Source organism: Durio zibethinus, chromosome 27 (assembly GCF_047325235.1).
Source record: "Durio zibethinus cultivar Kanyao isolate XHJ-2024 chromosome 27, ASM4732523v1, whole genome shotgun sequence".
NCBI classification, from domain to species: Eukaryota; Viridiplantae; Streptophyta; class Magnoliopsida; order Malvales; family Malvaceae; genus Durio; species Durio zibethinus.
Window position 1 is genome coordinate 1,153,458 of NC_143188.1, and position 19,169 is coordinate 1,172,626.

General features: G+C 31.0%; 2 protein-coding genes across 2 annotated transcripts; one reads left to right on the top strand and one right to left on the bottom strand.

Annotated features, from left to right (window-relative positions):
• The first annotated feature begins 11,204 nt into the window (after positions 1-11,204).
• On the top strand, positions 11,205-14,021 carry LOC111280053 (protein DEHYDRATION-INDUCED 19 homolog 4-like). Its single transcript, XM_089756150.1, has 5 exons — positions 11,205-11,670; positions 11,756-11,904; positions 12,536-12,613; positions 13,017-13,279; positions 13,724-14,021. Exons 1-5 carry the CDS (start codon positions 11,592-11,594, stop codon positions 13,830-13,832), a joined length of 678 nt encoding a protein of 225 aa, XP_089612276.1. The 5' UTR covers positions 11,205-11,591; the 3' UTR covers positions 13,833-14,021.
• A 963-nt stretch (positions 14,022-14,984) lies between these two features.
• LOC111279866 (uncharacterized) lies at positions 14,985-18,345 on the bottom strand. The gene is made up of 6 exons (XM_022866931.2): positions 17,744-18,345; positions 16,728-16,945; positions 16,184-16,472; positions 16,032-16,117; positions 15,835-15,926; positions 14,985-15,736 (listed from the first exon to the last, which is right to left on the bottom strand). Exons 1-6 carry the CDS (start codon positions 18,086-18,088, stop codon positions 15,477-15,479), a joined length of 1,290 nt encoding a protein of 429 aa, XP_022722666.2. The 5' UTR covers positions 18,089-18,345; the 3' UTR covers positions 14,985-15,476.
• Positions 18,346-19,169: the final 824 nt, after the last annotated feature.

The window sequence follows — 19,169 nt, forward strand, 5'->3', positions numbered from 1 at the left end:
CTCGAACAGGCTTTTATTATTATTTATTCATTTTTCACCTCTTCCCTCTTTTTGACACGTGTCCGTTTACATCCGTCGCATAGATAAGGTCTCTTTGGCTTATATTGTTTTTGCTGCCTATGATTGTAAAAGAGATATTTTTTTGTCTTTTGCTAAGGTAATTAATTTTTTATTAGCAGTTTAATTAATCAAACTTGTTAATTACAAAGATTTATTCAACTTAAACGTTAAAAAGTCAACGGATTGAGTAAAGGTGGGACCACTGGCAAAACATTTAACATTATTTTATAATCAATATATTTAAATCGAATATATCGTTTTATAATTATTATAATATAATTAATTAATTATAGTTTAATATTATATTAATTTTAAAAAATATATATAATGCATACTTAAATAATAAATTTTAACATAATTATTTTTCCGATTGATCATGTACATCAACAAATAACAAGCTTGGAACTATCTTTATCAACATAAATCGGTTGTAACATCAACACGTTATATTGGATTTGCTCTTCAAATTATATATTAAAAAAAAAACCAATATATATTATTTTATTAAATTTTATATTAAAAATTATATTTATAATATTATTTAATAATTATTCGTATTTTTCTTTTAAGCTAAGAGCAAGTGCTTTCATGCAAGTTGGTGCAAGTTGGAGAAAAGTGCAAGCAGCTTTTCCTCAACTTTCCCCATCTTTCCTTTCTATTCTTTGTGCCTCTTCGAATGATGAGTGGCACTCCATGGCCAAGCAAACCTTCTCACATTTTCTTGAGAAAATTTTCATGCATTATTGTTATTATTATAATAATCTTATATTATGTTGATTTAAACTATATTTACAATTTAATAAAAAATTTACGAAAAAAAAAATTATTATCGAATTGTCACATCTAAAAAACATAAAAATAATTGAAATTAGATCTTTTCATGCATTTATCCAACACGAAATAAGATTTTATTTTTTAAATTTAAGTTCAGTTTTAAATCGTATTTATTAAAAATTATTTAATTTTATAATATGTTTTAAAATATTAGAATTAAATTTTTTAAATATTAAAAAATAAATGAATTGATTTAAACAAATTAAATTTGAACTTCATGTTTTTTAAGCATGAATCAAACTTAAATTCGTCTAGAAATACGTTTATTATTTTTTTAAAAATTTTAATTTATTTTCAAAATTTTAATTTTTATTTACTTAATTCATTGGGAGTAACATGTTTAAATTTTTTTAAATTCGTGATTTTTAAAAATTTAATAAATAATTTTTTTATGTGAGTGAAAAAAAAAAAAAAACCCTACTAAACACTATACAATTGAATATACATCAATGATCAGATGACAAATTGTTTAAACTTTAAAGTAACAAAGGTCCAGCTAAGAGACAACGTAAGAAGACTGAAACAAGAGTTAAGGGGACCCACCTTCAGGGAAAAGAAGGGAACCACAGACCCACTTTGGAGGTGTCCACGTCAGCATAAATGCAACAAACGTGACGTGTTGGATGAGCTTTTCAAATCAGTCATGGACAAGTGGTGCTGTCCCTTGTGGCCAAAGTGTGGGTCCCTTCACCAACTATGCCGGATACCAACGCGGAGAGATGGCGGGCCTACGTTTTGCAGCGTACGTGCGCCCCTTCGTAACACGTCCCTTTCACCTCATAGCCCATTTCTTTTGGAGTCTTTTGAGATTATATTTATTTATTTATAATATTATAAATGAAAAAAAAAAAAAAAACAAAGTAGGTTTGTGTATAGAGATATTAACCGGTCGGGTTGAATTTTTATAGTTTAAATTTAATTCGATTTTATATATTTAATATTTAAATTTGATTTAATTTATATTAAAATATTATTTTTATATTTAAATTTAATTTGATTTATATATGGAAAAAATTATATTAAATTTGATTTGATTTAAAATTAATAAAATATTATTTTTAAATATAAATATAAAATTAAATAAATATAAATTAAATTAAATAAATAATAAAAAATATTATATATATACTAAATCGAATCGATACGAATTTACCTAAACTTCGATCTTAACTTAAAAAAAAATTTATAAAATTAAATTAGATCAAAATTTGATAGAATTAGATTAAATTGCCAATACTATGTCTTTATTTTTTTCTTATTTTTAGCCTATGAATGTGTTTGTTTAAAGTATATATACTCATATTGCATCATTTTAAATCTCACTCTTTTTTTTTTTTTTTTTGCTTTTTGGTTTGATTTTCAAGCATAATAGTTCATAGAAAGAGATTTATTCACTATTTCCAAATTAATGACGCAAAGGGTTTGTGAAATTTGAAGTAATTGTGATAAATTATAGTAAGAAATTTTTACTATGAAAGAGTGAAACTCATCAATCAATCAGGTTGACCTTGGGTTGGAGTGATTATTACCATTTAGTTCTCCTTTGTGACACTATTTTTTTAAGATGATCGGATTAAAATAAATTTTTATTTATCTTGATTTTGATCTAATTTTATAAATTTAATATTTAATTTGATTTAATATTAAAATATTATTTTTATATTTGAATTAATTTAAAATTAATAAAATTTTAATTTTTATATATAATAATATTTATTATTATTTTAAATATAAATATAAAATTAAATAAATAATAAAAAATAATGTATTATAGAAACGGGTTGAGACAAATTGGCATAAAATTGGGCTTAATCCAACCTCGATTTAAAAAAAAAAAACCTGATTCAAAATTCAATTAAAAAAAAACCAACCTTATAAATTGAATACGTCAAAATTCTATGAGTACGGAATGAATTGTTAACCCTAGAGAGAATCATTTGTGATCTACAAAATTGTTCAGACGTACATATTTGATCCGGCTGTCGATTTCAATACGTGTTAATTTAATATCATTTTATGCAGAGGTTGAACGGCAAGATTCTGTGGTTAACGTGCCAAAAACAATGGCCTGGAGTGAATGGACACGAGAATCTGAATCGGTGCAAAATTGGGTGATCAGACAGAGATGGGTTGCTTTCTCTTGTCCTGTTTAATCCATTTATTTATGAGAAAACAATAATAACATACGAAAGGATTATTCAGCACGTGGTGATGAAACATCTTCCAGGCTTCTTTCTTTCATTGTTAAAAAATTTTCAATCAAAATTAATTGAACTGAAACTTGGAACTACTGGTTAACGAAAGCAGAGAGAGGGTTGGAAACTTGGAATTAGATCCACATCTCCTGGTTTTATAGTACACTTTGGCAGGCTTGCAAAACAGCTGCTCTCCTGCCTGCCACTTTGCTTGTCTTTAGCCAGATTTCACTGACCAAAACCAAATGCTATCAAATTCTAAAGATTTTTGCCATTGAATGCCTCCAAATTTTGTTATTCAAATCCAACAGGTTGCCTATATTGTCTCTAGTTCTGTTCTGTTTTGCACTCTCTAATGCCAAAAGAAAAACCAAGTGGGAACTGCAGATCTTCTCACTTTAAATAAAAGATCCTTGAACTGCAATCGATTGGATTGTCACTACAACATTTTCCTCTATGGTTGTTTGAAATTGGAAGTGATTGCCATGATTTACATGTTCCCTGGATTTTACGAATATATTTGTCTCTAGTTCTGTTCTGTTTTTCCTACTGGATTTTACGAATCAACTGGCATCCAATGTCCAATGTCCAATTGTAGTTTTTCACTGGGTATTCCTACGAGTGCAACAGCTTAATTGAATTGATAAGTACGTCTTTTTTAACAACATTTTGCAGCTAATTTGTCTAATATTTTCTTTTTATTTTTGAGTTAAATTGAAAGGATTCATACTTCTTTTCTTGGGTAATTTATTTACTGGAATTTGCAAATCGAATTCAAGATCAGGTGAGCATAAAAATGGAGGAAGCAACACCACTGTTGCTTTTACATAGGACACTAAAATAATCGCACCTGATTTTTGGCCTTTTAGGTTTTCCAAGATGAAACAAAACCCCACCACTTTCTCTCTCTGTCCCGTTTTTGTAGGACAATGGTGTGCTGGCATCTTACTAAATCAAATGGAAAAGGCTTTGGGAATGGGCTTTATGACACAGCATCGGGTGGCATTATTGGCTTCATCTCCAAGTCAACATCCATAATTGGACGGTGCCACCGCCGCAACTTTGCTCTTTGTGAAGGGGAAAAAAACCAAGTACATTCCTTGGATGATTCCATGGGGTTAGAATACTATCTAACCTCATCTTCTCTTAATAGCTGAATGTCTTGGCGAAGCCAGCCAGGCAAATGAAAACCATCATACAGCACTAGTAATCAAACCACATTTCTCCAATTATTTGAGTTAAAAAACCATCATTGGATAATTGGATTGCCGTATCTTCCTTACATAAGGGACAATGCTACATGCAAGTTGTGAACATATTTCAGATCTTGCAGTTTCTTTACCTTTACAGGACAAGACTGGAATGAAGAAAGTATCCAACCCTTTAAATGATAATGAAAAATGATCACATCTAATTAAGTATAGATTAACAAGGTTGGATCGCAATTGGCGACTTTAGTTTGGCTGTTGGTACTTGGCAACGTTTTCCCTGAATGGGCATTTGATTGGGCTCAGAAGATAGCCAGATAAGGCTTCTGCTTGGTTTGGTTTTGGTCCGAACAAATGTTGGGTTGTAGCGTAAGCTTGGTTAAAATAAAGCTTACAATGATGAGTTTTTGTTTTGTACTCTTGTTTCAATGTCTGCCCTTTGTCGACAAAGCTCCAAAAACACTTTCCTCCTTTTGTTCCTAGAAACCTATCTGTCTGGTCTGTTTATAATTTCAAAATGACAGTTTCAAAGGCCAATGATGAGGTGGATTTCTTTTGTTTTATTTTAAAAGTTTTGTAGGTTTTAATGCTTATTGCTGTTCAGCCTGTTTTTGAAAGTTACGTACATGGTCTAGGTGCTTTGGTGAAAATGCATTACTTGTTATTATTTGGCTATGCTTTTTTTTTTTTTTAAGCATGCAGTAAAGGTTCGTTCTTTTTGTGGAATCATAATTGTTTGATTGGATTGAGTGTCTTCCTCATAAATTTGTACTGTTTATTTTCATTATTGAATTTGCTAAACATGTCTCATTGAAACCTATGGAAGTGAAGATAGCGGCAATGGCAAACTACAGTGGAAGTTCAATGTGTTCTGTAATGTTATTGAGCTGTATAATACTTCTTTTTTTTTTTAGTAGTGTTGACAAAATTATGTATCAAATCAGTTACAATTTTTTGATTTGTTGGGATTTATATTTTTTATTTTTTATTTGTTTATATGTTTGGATGTTGTGTCCTTATTTTATAGATTTTTTCGTATATACTAATTCCTCTATATATTTAGAGATTCTTTTTAATAAAATAATACTTAGAGAATATTGTTTTTTATCTTTATTTTTATGGTATCAAGCAAGGTTTGCTCTTAATTTTCTTTTCTAATGGCCAAAATAATCATAACTAGTGTCTCTCAAGAGAGTAGATCAGAGGTGATTTCTGAACCAATTACTGCACTTATTTTAAAGTACATAATTGCACAAAAAAGGTACTATCTCTTTGCTTTGGGTCAAATTCTAATAAGTCTTGGATTATAGATTCTAAGGTATCCAATCATATGATTGGATGTCATGAATTGTTTTCAATATATAATCCATCTTTTAGACATCTTAAGATTCGTATTGTTGATGGATCATTATTTTTTATTGTTGATGGATCATTATTTTCGATTGTTGGAAAAGGAAACATTAAAGTTTCTAATATGATACTATTTTTAGTTTTACATGTTTCTAATTTAACATGTAATTTAGTGTCTATTAGTAAATTGACAAAAAACTTAAATTGTGTAGCTAAGTTCTATCATTTATATTGTGAGTTTTAGGATTTACTTTCGAGGAGGATAATTGGCAATGCTAAGAAGCATGAAGGCTTGTACTACATTGAAAACTTTCAACAAGTGAATAAATAAGTTTTCGCTCTAAGTAGTAAATTTGTTTCTATTTCTAGTAAAATTATTTTATGGCACAATAAATTAAGACATCCTAGTTTTTTATATCTAAAAACTCTTTTTTCTTCTCTTTTTAAGAGTAAAGATATCTATTCCTTTCATTGTGAAACTTATCAACTTGCTAAACACACTCATGTTCCTTATCTTTGTCATCCATATAGATTTTCTAAACATTTTTCTTTAGTTCATAGTGATATTTTGAGACCTTTATGGGAAAACAACATAACTGAAATTAGGTAGTTTATGACTTTTATAGATCACACACGAGCTTGTTGGGTTTACTTATTAAAAGACAAGTCTGATGCTAAGGCAATTTTTCAACTATTTCACAAAATGATTCAAACATAATTTCAAGTCCAAATCCAAATTTTTCGTACAAACAATGAGATGGAATACTTTAATTCAATTCTTAGTGATTATCTAAAAGAACATAAAAATTTTAACCAAAGTTCTTGTGTTAACAGCTCATAAAAAAATGGGGTTGTAGAGCATAAAAATCATTACTAGAAGTTGCTTGTGCTATCATGTTTAACAATAATGTTTTTAAGTTTTTTTTTAGGATGCTATTGTAACAGCCTCATACTTGATCAATAGACTTTCTAGTAGAGTTCTCCATTTCAAAACACCATTGAACATATTATTTAAATTATATCCACAAACTAGATTGTTTACTTCTTTACCCCCAAAAGTCTTTTGTTGCACATCTTTTGTTCACAATAAAAGTTCATCTCATCGAAAACTAGAACCTAAGCCATAAAATGTATCTTTATAGCGTACTCTCTTACTTAAAAAAGGTATAAGTGTTATTGTCTATCCATAAAATGAATATTTGTCTCATTAGATGTCACATTCTTTGAAAATCAACCTTTTTACCTAAAACCAACTCTTTAAGGGGAGATACTAGGTTAAGATAGGCTTTAGGATTTTTTCATTCCACTTTCTTTAACATTTGTTATTCCTATTATGTCACCAACAAAAGCTTAGTTAGAAATAGGAACAGATTCATTTATGCTTAATCCTCAATAAAAAATAGAGCTTCATATTTATTCACGATGTAAAACATAACCTTAGAAAGTACAAACTTTTGTGTCTCAGCAGCATTGTCAAGAATTCGATCCATAAGTAAATTTTGAATCAGAAAATGCTGAGCCTACAACACCATCACTAGTGAATATTGATATGCAAGATTCTAAATTAGAAAAGGTTATGCCTATCGCACCTTCACTAGTGAATATTCCACCTGACAATTTAGACATATCTGTAATACTCTAAAAAGGTGTAAGATTACGCACTCAACACCTGTTATCCAATTATCTATCCTACAACTGTTTGTTTACTGCATTTCATGCCATGATAAAAAAGATTGAAGGAACTAAAATTTCATAAAATATTCATGAAGCTCTAAAAATTTCAGAATGGAAAGTTATTGTACTTAAAGAGATAAGAACATTGAAAAAGAATGAGACTTGAGATATTGTGGAGATACCTATAGAAAGAACACCTGTTGGATATAAATAAAGGTTTACTATTAACTACAATTCAGATAGTGAAATAGAGAGACACAATGCCCACTTAGTTATGAAGAGATTTACTCAAACTTTTGGAGTAAACTACATTAAATTCTTTGCTTCAGTTGCTAAATTGAATACTATAAAGGTATTGCTTTCACTAACTGCTAATCTTGACCAGCCATTACACTAAATGGATGTCAAGAATGCCTTTTTTAATGGTGAGTCAGATGAAGAAATTTATATAAATTTTTATTTTGGCTTTGAAAAAGGAAATAATGACAGAAAGGTATGCAAATTGAAGAAGTTTCTTAATGGTTTAAAATAGTCATCAAAGGCTTGGTTTGATCGTTTTGCAAAGTCAATAAGGAAACATGAATTTAGCCAAAGACAAATTGATCCTACTCTTTTTTTCAAACACTTACAACATAGAAAAAAGACTATTTTGATTATTTATATTGATGATATTATATTAATAAGTGATAACACTGAAGAAATAGAGAGGCTAAATAAAACTCTTGAAAAAGAATTTAAACTTACAGATCGTGGAAAACTAAAATACTTTTTAGGGATGAAAGTTGTAAGGAGGAAGAATGGCATTATTGTTTTTCAAAAGAAATATACAATAGATCTTTTAAAAAAAATCGGTATGCTTGGCTGTTTACTAGCTGATATGTCTATAGATCCTAATGTGAACCTAGAAAGAAAAGAATAATTTCAATAGATACGAAAAAATATCAATGAGTGGTTAGAAAGCTGATCTACTTATTTTATATAAGACCTGATATTGCCTTTGTAGTTAGTGTAGTAAGTTAGTACATACACTTTCCATTTGAGGAATATCTTGAAGTTGTGTATCGAATTTTAAGGTATTTGAAGGCCACACCGAGTAAGGATTTATTGTTTAAGAAGAATGAATAAAAAAATGTTGAAGCATTTATAGATGCAGATTAGACAGGATCAATTGAAGACAAAAAATCCACCTCTGGGTGTTGTACAAAGGTTTGGGGTAATCTTATCATATAGGGGAGCAAGAAATAGCTTATTATTGCTCGAAATAATGCAGAAATAGAATTTAAAACTCGTTCACAAGGAACTTATGAACTTATCTGGCTGAAGAGACTTTTGAGAGAATTAAAAATGATAGCTTAATACCCTATAAAATTGTATTATGATAATAAGGCTATTATAAGTATTGCTCATAATCCAGTGTGTCATTGATTGAACAAAGTATGTAAAAGTTTATAAGCATTTTATCAAAGAAAAAATTGATATGAGAGTGATTTGTATGACCTATGTTCCCACAAAGCAACAAGTAACAGATATCCTAACAAAAGGACTACACAAACCAAGCTTTGAGAATCTTGTTAACAAGTTGAGAATGATAAATATCTATTCTCCAACTTGAGAGAGAGTGTTGACATATTATATATCAAATCAGGATCAATTTTTTGATTTGTTGGGATATCCAATCAAGATTAATTTCTTGATTAGTTGAGATTTATATTTTTGATCTTTTTTTTTTTTATGTTTGGATGATTGTTCCTTATTTTATGGGTTTCTTTTTACATATCGATTCTTCTATATATTTGGGGATTTTTTTTAATAAAATAACACTTAGAGAATATCATTTTTTATCTTTGTTTTCAAGTAATGTACATAACTTTATGCCATCATTTTGATTAACATTCTATTCTATTGATCTATTCCATGCTTATCACCAGAAACATGTGGAAATGTTACTCTAAGTGCAAGCTAATTTTGTTGTAGTTGATTGAGCCCAAATGATGATAGGTTCGATCAATTTAAGTTGCTTGGATCACATGGTTTTGAGCCTTTTCAACAAGGGACAATCAACAGGACTTAGGTTTTAAGACTTAAATCAACAGTAAGTTGGCTAAGAACTAGTGACATTGAGAAATGTGAACCAAGCAACGTTAGGCATGAATTCTTGGATGGATAAGTGTAGGCAAGCAATGAAATTGCAATCCAAGACCTTTTAGGGGGGAAGAACAATTGTTTGCAAACATTTATTATGACCAAAATGTTTCAAATTCTCACATTTATGTCGTAAGGCATATTATCCTTAAATGATGCAAAATTTCCTACTAATCTTAAGTTTATTGATTATCTTTATAATGAAGTTCAAATTACTGTTGCTACCCAATGCTAGAAGAATATAGTTTTGGGTCACAAAGCATGTTGTTTTGACATATTTTTTTAGTCAAGGAATTTAGCTGTTATTCAATGGATATTCCTTTTAATTGTCTATTTCTAAGACACCTTTCCTTAGGTATGCCAGTTGATAAAAGGCCTGATAATCTCAAAGACGACACAAAAATAATATGAATAAAAAATATGAAGATGACATGATTTAAAATTTTAGTAAAAATCATAAATAATTTTAACAAAACTAAAAAAATACATTTTATGTTTTTGTATCGACATGAATTATGATATGTAATTTTCATGTAAAACACGATACGAATATACGAATTATTTATATATTATATGATACGAATACATAAATTATCAAGTCTATTTCATGAAGTTGAATGGTTAGAGCTTCCCTTCCCCACTTTTTTCTATATCGCTTTTTCAGTTAGTTTAATTGCTTAGATTACTATTTCCAAGATCAAGTCTGTGAGCATTTTGCCTTTCAATCATTAGATGCAGCACATAGAGCCATGTCAGATATGGACTTGTTGACAGTGGTTGACATGAAGCTCACAATTGCTAATTTTCTTGACAAATCTTTAAAGACTAAAATGAATAGCTGAATTGCGTTTTCTTGCTTTTAACTATTTAGATTATCTATTCTCTTGTTGTGTATTTATGGATGATCATGGTGACAATTGTTCTTTCATTGCGTCACCCAATGCTATGTAATTTTCGTTTTGTTTTCAAAGTAATTTTCATTTTTGTGAAATTGCGATCCATTGCCACCTTGTGCCTAAATGAAGAAATGAACAAAGAAAGAAACAATTTCTTTTGTTGAGGGTTGAATAGAGATGATAATGAATAGTAATAAACGAATATTTGCTATTATTCAATTTGTTTATTTCGAATTTAGATAATTATGAATGAATAATTAATAGATTCAGATAAAAAATTTATTATACGTGATATATTTAAAGTGGATACAGATATTATCTCTGGATATTTAATATCTAAATTTATTTAAGTTTTAGTGAATAATAATAGATATTTAAATTTGTATTTAAATTTATTACCCATTTACATATTTAAAATATATAAAATTTAATATTTATAAAAGATTTCGGACTTTAAAAAATAATTTTTATTTATTATTAATTAAAAATAAACTTAAATTTTAAATTAAATCTTATTTATTTTATATTTTAATAAAAATTTTAAATAAATGAATAATTTAATAAATTTAAATATTTAAATCAATATTACTTATTTAAATATATTCAAATTTAAATAAATTTAAATATTACAAATATTAAATAAATTCGTATATAAATATTAAAAAAATGACGAATATCTATGCTATTCTCATTGCTAGGGTTAAACTCAAAGCCAAATGAACTAAAAAGCTATACCGTTTTTAGCAGCCGCGCACGTCGAAAGCTCAAAAAAGAAAAAACGACGTTTCAAAACGCGTTCAATGAGTAGTCCAATCAAATTCCTTCATTAACGAATATGAGTCCTCGCCCAGTGATGCAATCAGCCAATCACAGCCACCCACCGCTGCTTTCTTCCCCCAAACTTACGCAGTTTTGAAAGGAGGGGCATTTCCAAAATTTAGAAAACTTATTGGACAAGTCAGCAAAAAGACCAAAAAAATTTTTCATAATAAAGGCTGAACCCCGGACCGTAAGTTCGGTGGAGAGTGTCTCTCTGTTCTTTCCTTCCTTCCTTCGTTTCTCTCTCTCCTTTCATTTCTTCTTCTCTTCCTCCTACTTCCATCCTTCTAGGGTTTTTTTGGGTTATTCATTTCAATTTATGAACTTTTTGGGTTCTTCATTTCAATAAATTTTCCACAATAATTAGATTAAAAGAAAAAAATTGCTTTCTTTTCTTTGTGATTCCCAGAAAAATGGAGTCAAATCCATGGAGCTTTCGATTTTCCAATTCTTCTTCTTCATCTTCTTCAAGGCGTCACCTATCTCGATCTGGTTAGTATTTTCCGTTTGGTTCTGGAGACAATAGGAAATGAAACGATTTGAATTTGCGATGAATTTTGATTTTTGTTGTGTTTAGATCTGTTTCTAGGAGAAGGGTATGAAGAAGTTGACGGAGATGAGGATTTCAAGGCCGAGTTTTTATGTCCGTTTTGTGCTGAGGATTTCGACATTGTTGGACTTTGTTGCCACATCGATGAGGAACACCCTGTTGAAGCAAAAAACGGGGTACCCATTCGTAATTTCTCAAAAAAAAAAAAAAGAAATTTTGTGTTTGTATTCATGAAATTTGGGTTTTTCTTATTGAATCTAGAAAAAGATATGAGCTTTGTTTAGATAGTTTCATATAGCGATGAAGGAGTGTTTTGAGGTTTACAAGTAGAAGCAATGTGCATCAGTGTATGGAGTGGTTCATAATTGGAAATTTTTTTTTTTTTTTAAAATTGAAGTGGGATTTTACTCTTGGGCTGTTGAAATTGGGGATTTAACTAAATAAGATTTTTGATAATTTTTTTAGCTATGTGTCTTTCATTGTGAATTTTACTGCTCCTAATCTTAGAGTGGTAGATCAACCGAACTCAGAGTTATGGAATATAAGGCTTAGTTTGTTGCTTAGTTTGTTGTTATTGTAGTCTTAGAGTGGTAGATGTTGTTTGCTTTAGTATCATCCTCATTTCCCGTGTCTAGATTCCTTCACAATACCGTTTTAGGCTGTTTAGCTTTTAAATTAATTGGATAAATTCTATGATTCTTCATGCTTTTGATCTTCTTTTTATATGTGTTGTTGGCCTGTTGGATTGCTTGAGAGTTAAACTCGAAATTTGCTTAATAGGCGTTTGGTTGAATGTTACCTTTTCAGGTGTGCCCGGTTTGTGCAAAGAGGGTTGGAATGGATATTGTTAGCCATATAACCTTGCAACATGGGAATTTTCTTAAGATATCCTTTTTATGTTGGTTTTGTTTGTCTGGGTTTATTTGGTATCTCTTTTTTCGGTTCTTCTGTCGTGGCTGGTTAAACAATACTATATCCATGTAGATCTGGTCCGAATATTGATCTGTCTATTTTCAAAAGACTAAAACTATTAATCTGCTTTCATCTTCTTTGTGGTGCTTGACCACATGCCCTGTGGTGTGGCAATGCATGCGAAACATAATAGACTTTGTTAGGGGTATGGGCATTTGTTTTTTTCATCTTTATTTTAGAATCAATCTACGTATCTGCTTACAGTGACCAAATTTGTATGTTGATGTTGCTGTAAAAGAACTTTCCTTTCTCTAGTTTGTTTGTAAGTTAGGATGTCATGATGAGGGATTCAGGTTACTCCTTGACTGGATATTACGTGCAGCGCAAGAGGAGATTACGCAAGGGTGGATCCAACTTGACGTTTTCTATGTTGAGAAAAGAACTGCAAGAAGGAAATTTGCAGACCCTTCTTGGGGGTTCGTCATGCATTGTTTCTTCCTCCAATGTAGAACCGGATCCATTATTATCATCATTTATGTTTAATCCGCCCACAGGTGATGAGCCTTTAAGCTTGCAGCCTCTTTCCATTGCTGAAGCAAGTGCAGTAAAGGAAAGCACAAGTAAAGAATTTCTAGAAAGGTATAGCTGCTGGTGTCATTTATTCTTGTGATATTAGTACTTTTGTTTCTCTATCTGGTTCTCTGAAAATGATAGGGCTGCTGCTAGTCCACTACGTTCTTTGATTTAGTGAACAACTTTGAGCAAGTAACCAAAGTGTAGAAATTTAAATGGCTTAGGTAAAAGATATTTTATTGTTATTATTGGCCTTGCTGATCAGTTGGTAGATACCACTTGATCATAGTGACAATTGATGCTATGTACATACCTTTTCCGTTGTTGGAAAGGGCTATAAAGGCAATCAATGTTGTCAATTGATGAAATTTTTAACCACATTGGAAGCATCTTGCATTTTCTTTCCCAATTCCTTCTTGGTAGGAACTTTCCCTGCCTTATGCTTCATGTCATTCACCATTCTAAGTCATGAATTAGATTTAATTTTCTAACACTAGTTTATCATGACAGAAAGCCTCAACAGTCGCAACTGTCGGACAAGGAGCACGAGGAGAAAGCTCGAAGGTGTGAGTTCGTCCAAGGGCTGTTGATGTCCACCATTCTTGATGATAGCTTATAAGTTAATGGGGGTATTTGTAGTGATTAAGCCAATATAAATATTAGGTCTGAGAGTAAAGCATAAAGAGGAAGATCTTTCACTCTACTTCAGAAATGGTAATGGGGTCATCGGTTAGATCAGTGGAACTTTGTTATTTCTATTGTATTTAGAGCTTTTGTGCATAATTAAAGATGGAAGAACTTTATCTTATCCCGGACTTACCTGAACTTGAAATATCTAGATGCAGTTGCCATGCTAAACATGTTTTTAAGTAAGAGGATTATATGTTGATCTCATGTCAAATAATTACGCTTGTCATTTTTTATTGAAAAACCAAAAATGAATTATTTTTGTCCATCACTTAGGCTTCCACCAGAGCGGGTAGATTGATTAGAGCAGTGGTAAGCCGAACTTATCCCACAATGGTGGTTCTCACCAAGTAGCAGAGCTATCCTCTTATTTATGAGAAAAAGAAGCGCTATGAAGTTTGGAATTCACATTCACTCCTAAGAAAGTCACTCAAATGTTGGATAAGATTTGATTTCAAACCTTAACTACAAATCATTGGTTATCAACATTATGGATCAAGTCATCATCTTTTCACATGGAAAAGGGTGCAAATTATCGATGCCTAAAGAGTAGTGTGGGTCTTTTGTGTGGGTGAACAATTCTTTTCACCAACTGGAACGCCTGGATGGGGGGAGGGGGGGGGGGGGGGGCGATGATGACATTTGACATTTTCTACTAGTAGAATAACATAATTGCCTATGAAGCACTGAGAGATTCGTATCCCGGCCTCACTCACAAAAACCCAAAAAAAAAAAAAAAACCCATTGTCTAAACGTTTTTACCATGCCAACGTGTTGCAAATTAACTTGTCTGGGCTAACCTTTTCTGGACTTGACCACGAAGTTTTGATATTTTCTTCTTGTACTTTAGGTGTGAGAATAGATTCGTCTGTGGAAGGCACTAAAACTTCACGTGTCCAGTATCAATGAAAGGGAAGGAAAAAAAAAGGAGAAACTGTAAAAGGAAAAACACAGTTGAATATAGGTTGAAGTTTAAGGGAATGAATTTATCTCCCTCAAGAAGAAGAGCTAAACATGGTGGGGATCGAATTCCCACCTTGCATGTCTTCTTAAGCCTTTAGCCACTAGACAAAAAACTGAAGACTGAGCTAAAAGAGCTAACATGTTATTTCACCTCCACTGAAAAACATAATGTTTGGATCCAATATCAAGCTCTATAACAATGTTAGTACAAGTAGTATGTTACACATACTAAACTCCAAAAGGCACAAGTATATACAAATATCATAGAAGTTTTCATCATCATCAAAACAAACTTATTAAGAGGTTGTAGCGATTCTAACTCTTCAGGGCCATGAAGCTCATAAAAGAACATGGAGTATCAAAGGAAGCCCACCAGACCAGATGAAATGGAATATCATGTCTATCTGTGTTCTTGTATCCACCATAATCCATACAAAATAAAGCATCTTCTCACATCCATGAGGAAGAACTACAAATAGGGTATGCAATTTCAAGAATATGTAAGAGCTAAGGCTGATGGGGCTAGATAAAAGGTTTGGAAGTCAATCTTCTGAGATGCTGGGATTCTCTTCCGAGTTAAGCGGTCAGTTTCTGTTATGACTTGGACCTTTGTTCACCTGCAGTATGTACTGTGGGAAACAAAGAACCTGAAGTCTGGATGGTTCACTTGCAATAACCTAAGCCAGTTATCAGCTTCCCGCAAAAGCGAATTAGCTTTCTGAGATTCATTAACTTCATCAGGATTCCAAACGGAAACTTTGAACTTATAGAAAGCAAGTCCAAAGGGAAGCAACGGTAGCTTTGAGGACATGTCGGCACCATGAAACTCCCTAACATTAAAGCCTCGAAGGGGCTGCCCATCCATGCCAGTAGCTGCTCCAAACAATAGTCAAATCAAATTGTAAACAAAGTGTCAGGCAAAAATAATATAGACATGCAACCACATATAAAAGCGTAAAAAAGATGTTTACCTGATGAGGGTGTAGATAGAGAGTGATAGGTTAAAAAGCAGGCATCAAGATTTTGCAGAGTTGGACCCATTGGTATCCTGTATATAGGATACCTTCATAAAAAAAAAAGGTAGTCAGATATAATCAAGTTTAAAATCACAATTGGAATAAACAAAAATCATAGTTTCATGAAGTATTTTAAAAAGATAAAAACATACCATGCCACAGAAATCCAACTTGAAGGTGATAGATCACAGCTCCTGTATGTCCTTAGAGCTGGAAATTGAGATGCCAGAACCGAAATCTGCAGTATGCATGGTTATTAGAGAGAGCAAAACAATGCTAATGTAACAAAGGACAAGGGACTTACTTTGTCAGCCAACGGCTCACGACTAAATGGTTGGTCATGCTCTAAGTATTCAAAAATAAGCTGACCAGGAGGGTTACAACTATCGGTTTCATCACTTGATGATCCCCCAACGGGTCTATTTCTAAGTGACAGTCTAGTCAATGTCTGAATATTGGCATCTGCAATCTCCAGCGGATTCCAAGCCTCCTGGATGACATTGTTAGCTCTTCTTCCCATTCGACAATCACTGTTGCTACCATCACTACTTGTCTCCCTGGATGACTCAGTATCACTCTCCTCACCAGGCCTCCTGTTCAAAGATAGATTGCAAAATGAAATAACCCAAAAAGCAGCTATTAAACTAGCATTCCAAGGAAAAATTACAATTAATGATTTACAGCTCAAGAAAACTCATCACCTTGCACTTTAACCTCTGTTTATCTACGTATGATTATGGACTGGACAACTATCAGCTAAGACTTGAGCAACATGACTTCCCAAGTTAATAAAAAAGCATTTACTCATAGCATGTAGTTAGATAAAAAATAGGTGTCAATAGTTTTACCTTTGCCATGGGGAGGGTTTTGACGAGTCTATATACAACTGAATGGCAGACAAATAAGGGACATAGTATTGCATTACAGAGTCACTCCCATTCAACAAAAGAGGAACCCCTGTCCCATATGCACTCCATTCCTTAAAAGATTCCCACAAATCCTCAAGCACAAAATATGGAGGACACTCCATTCCATGCTCTTGCCCTATCCAACCTTTTATGCTTGTCTGTAAGATCACCAAAATTTCATCAATAAAAGCTTCACCAGCATTAAAAAAAACCCTTAAACACTTCATATTTTCTTAACATTTTCGAAAAACAATTCCCTATTTTGCATTGATTAATAATAAGAAATTTCTGGTTGCCTGTCTTCTGTTGTTTAGTAAAATATCTTCAATTTTACTATATGTTCTGACTAATAAAATAATGCAAAATCCTTTAATTTTCTATTGGGTTTTGATTCTTACAAAGAAATTAAAATTAAGTCAAGTAATTGCTAGGGCTGTAAATGAACATGAATGAACATATGTCTATGGTTTGTTCGTTCAATTTTAGAAGTGTAAGAGCTTAGTTCGTGTTTGGTAAAAAAATTGCTCTGTTTGTTTGAGTTTGGTTTGTTTAAATGATAAGATGTTCACGTTCAGTAATTCAATTAAGTTAAATGAACTCGTTCACAAACATTAAATCGCAAATATTAAACAAACATATTTATGTTCATAAACAATAAACAAATCATAACCAAATAAATTTAAACAAACAAACATAAACGAACCCAAAAGAACATAAAAAACCCTTAAAATAGAATTAGATTCTTACAAAGAAATTAAAGTCAAGTAATTGCATTAGTTGCAGCTAATCATTAAAAAGAAAAAACCAAATTTCCACATATTTCCTCAACATAAAACAGGACAGGACCAGTGCTTTTAATCAATCAAAGGATCCCAAAAGTTAAAGATTGAACCATTTAAAAAAAAAAAGTCAAATCTTGATTAATAAAAGTTGGTTTTTTTTTTTTTTGTATTTACCTTGGGCAAATATTGAGCTGGAACCACAGGAGTCGTAAACTCCAAGAATCGACCCAAATTCGTCAAATTATCATCATTTCCTTTATTATTACTACTATTATTCAACGACGATGAAGATGGCGATGACGTGGCGCATTCCTCGTGATCCGTTCTCTTCTCCGTCAAACTCTTGGAAATCAAGGGCCTTTGTTCTCGCCGCTGCATCGTCATCTGCTGCTGCTGCTGCTGTTGTTGTTGTTGTTGTTGTTGCTGTTGCTGTTGCTGTTTCCTCATCGGCGGCGGATTATAAAACCGATTCTCGCCGCCTCGGCTTCTCGCGATCGAAACGCCACCGGAACCAGACATTGCAAGCAACGCAGAAACGACGCCGTTGAAAAAAACAGGGCTGTTCTTTCTGTTGTGGATGTTAGGGTTTTAGTGAATCAGAGGAAGATACAGCGAAAGAGAGAGAGAGATTGAGTGAGGATTTGTGATTGTTTGTTTAAAACAGTGATTTGGGAGAGAGAAGAGAAAGATATGTGGCGACCGGTGATGAAAGGAAAAGAGAGAGATTTTTGTCTTTGGTGCTTTGATTTTGGTCAAAACGTATAAAATTTTATTTCATCAAATAATTAACATATATGAAAAATAAATAAAATATATTTTTTTCTCTTTTTAAAAATGTTAATTGACTGTAATTTTATCGTTCATTTAAAAATTTCTCGATTGGATCAATCTTTTAGCGATATTTTCTTCTTAAAATTGAACTCTTATTTCTTGTTACAATATAAAGTAATAATTATGCAAAAATATTATTTTTTTATCAAATACATTAATTCAGAAAAAAAATTTGAATTTAACTTTAATAAAAAAAATAGATGTACTTATTATAGAGTAAAATACTTTTAATAAAAAATAAGCATCCAATTATATTAATCTAAAGTGTTTTTTTTTAATTTTTGAATCAAAATAATTAAAATTAAAAATATTATTTTAATTTAAATTAATTATAGATTTAAGTTTAATTTAATAATAAAAAATATATGATTTACGTTAGCGTAGGTAAAGTCTTACTTTTTAATAAATATGATAATATATGTAAATAGTAAGATCATAAATTATGAGTAATTCTTATTATTCATGTGGTTTTAAGAAAAATGATGAAATTTATATTAATATGAAATGAGTTTATTTTTTTATAATAAAATAAGAGAAAATAGTATATTTGATAATTTTAAATATGAGACGATGATATGATATGAAAATGATTTAAATAAAATATATAAAAATAATATGATTTAAAATTTTAATAAAAATTATAAATAAATTTAATAAAATTAAAAGATATATATTTTATATTTTTTTATCAATACAAACTGTGATACATCATTTTTATATAAAATATGATATGAATATATAAATTATTAATATTTTAATGATATAAATA

Coding starts and splice junctions, on each gene's coding strand:
- LOC111280053 (XM_089756150.1), top strand. CDS start 11,592: ATGGAGTCAAATCCATGGAGCTTTCGATTTTCCAATTCTTCTTCTTCA. Junction 11,671..11,755: donor GCGTCACCTATCTCGATCTG/GTTAGTATTTTC, acceptor TGTTGTGTTTAG/ATCTGTTTCTAGGAGAAGGG. Junction 12,614..13,016: donor AACATGGGAATTTTCTTAAG/ATATCCTTTTTA, acceptor ACTGGATATTAC/GTGCAGCGCAAGAGGAGATT.
- LOC111279866 (XM_022866931.2), bottom strand. CDS start 18,088: ATGTCTGGTTCCGGTGGCGTTTCGATCGCGAGAAGCCGAGGCGGCGAG. Junction 16,946..17,743: donor CAGCTCAATATTTGCCCAAG/GTAAATACAAAA, acceptor GTGATCTTACAG/ACAAGCATAAAAGGTTGGAT. Junction 16,118..16,183: donor GTGAGCCGTTGGCTGACAAA/GTAAGTCCCTTG, acceptor TGCATACTGCAG/ATTTCGGTTCTGGCATCTCA.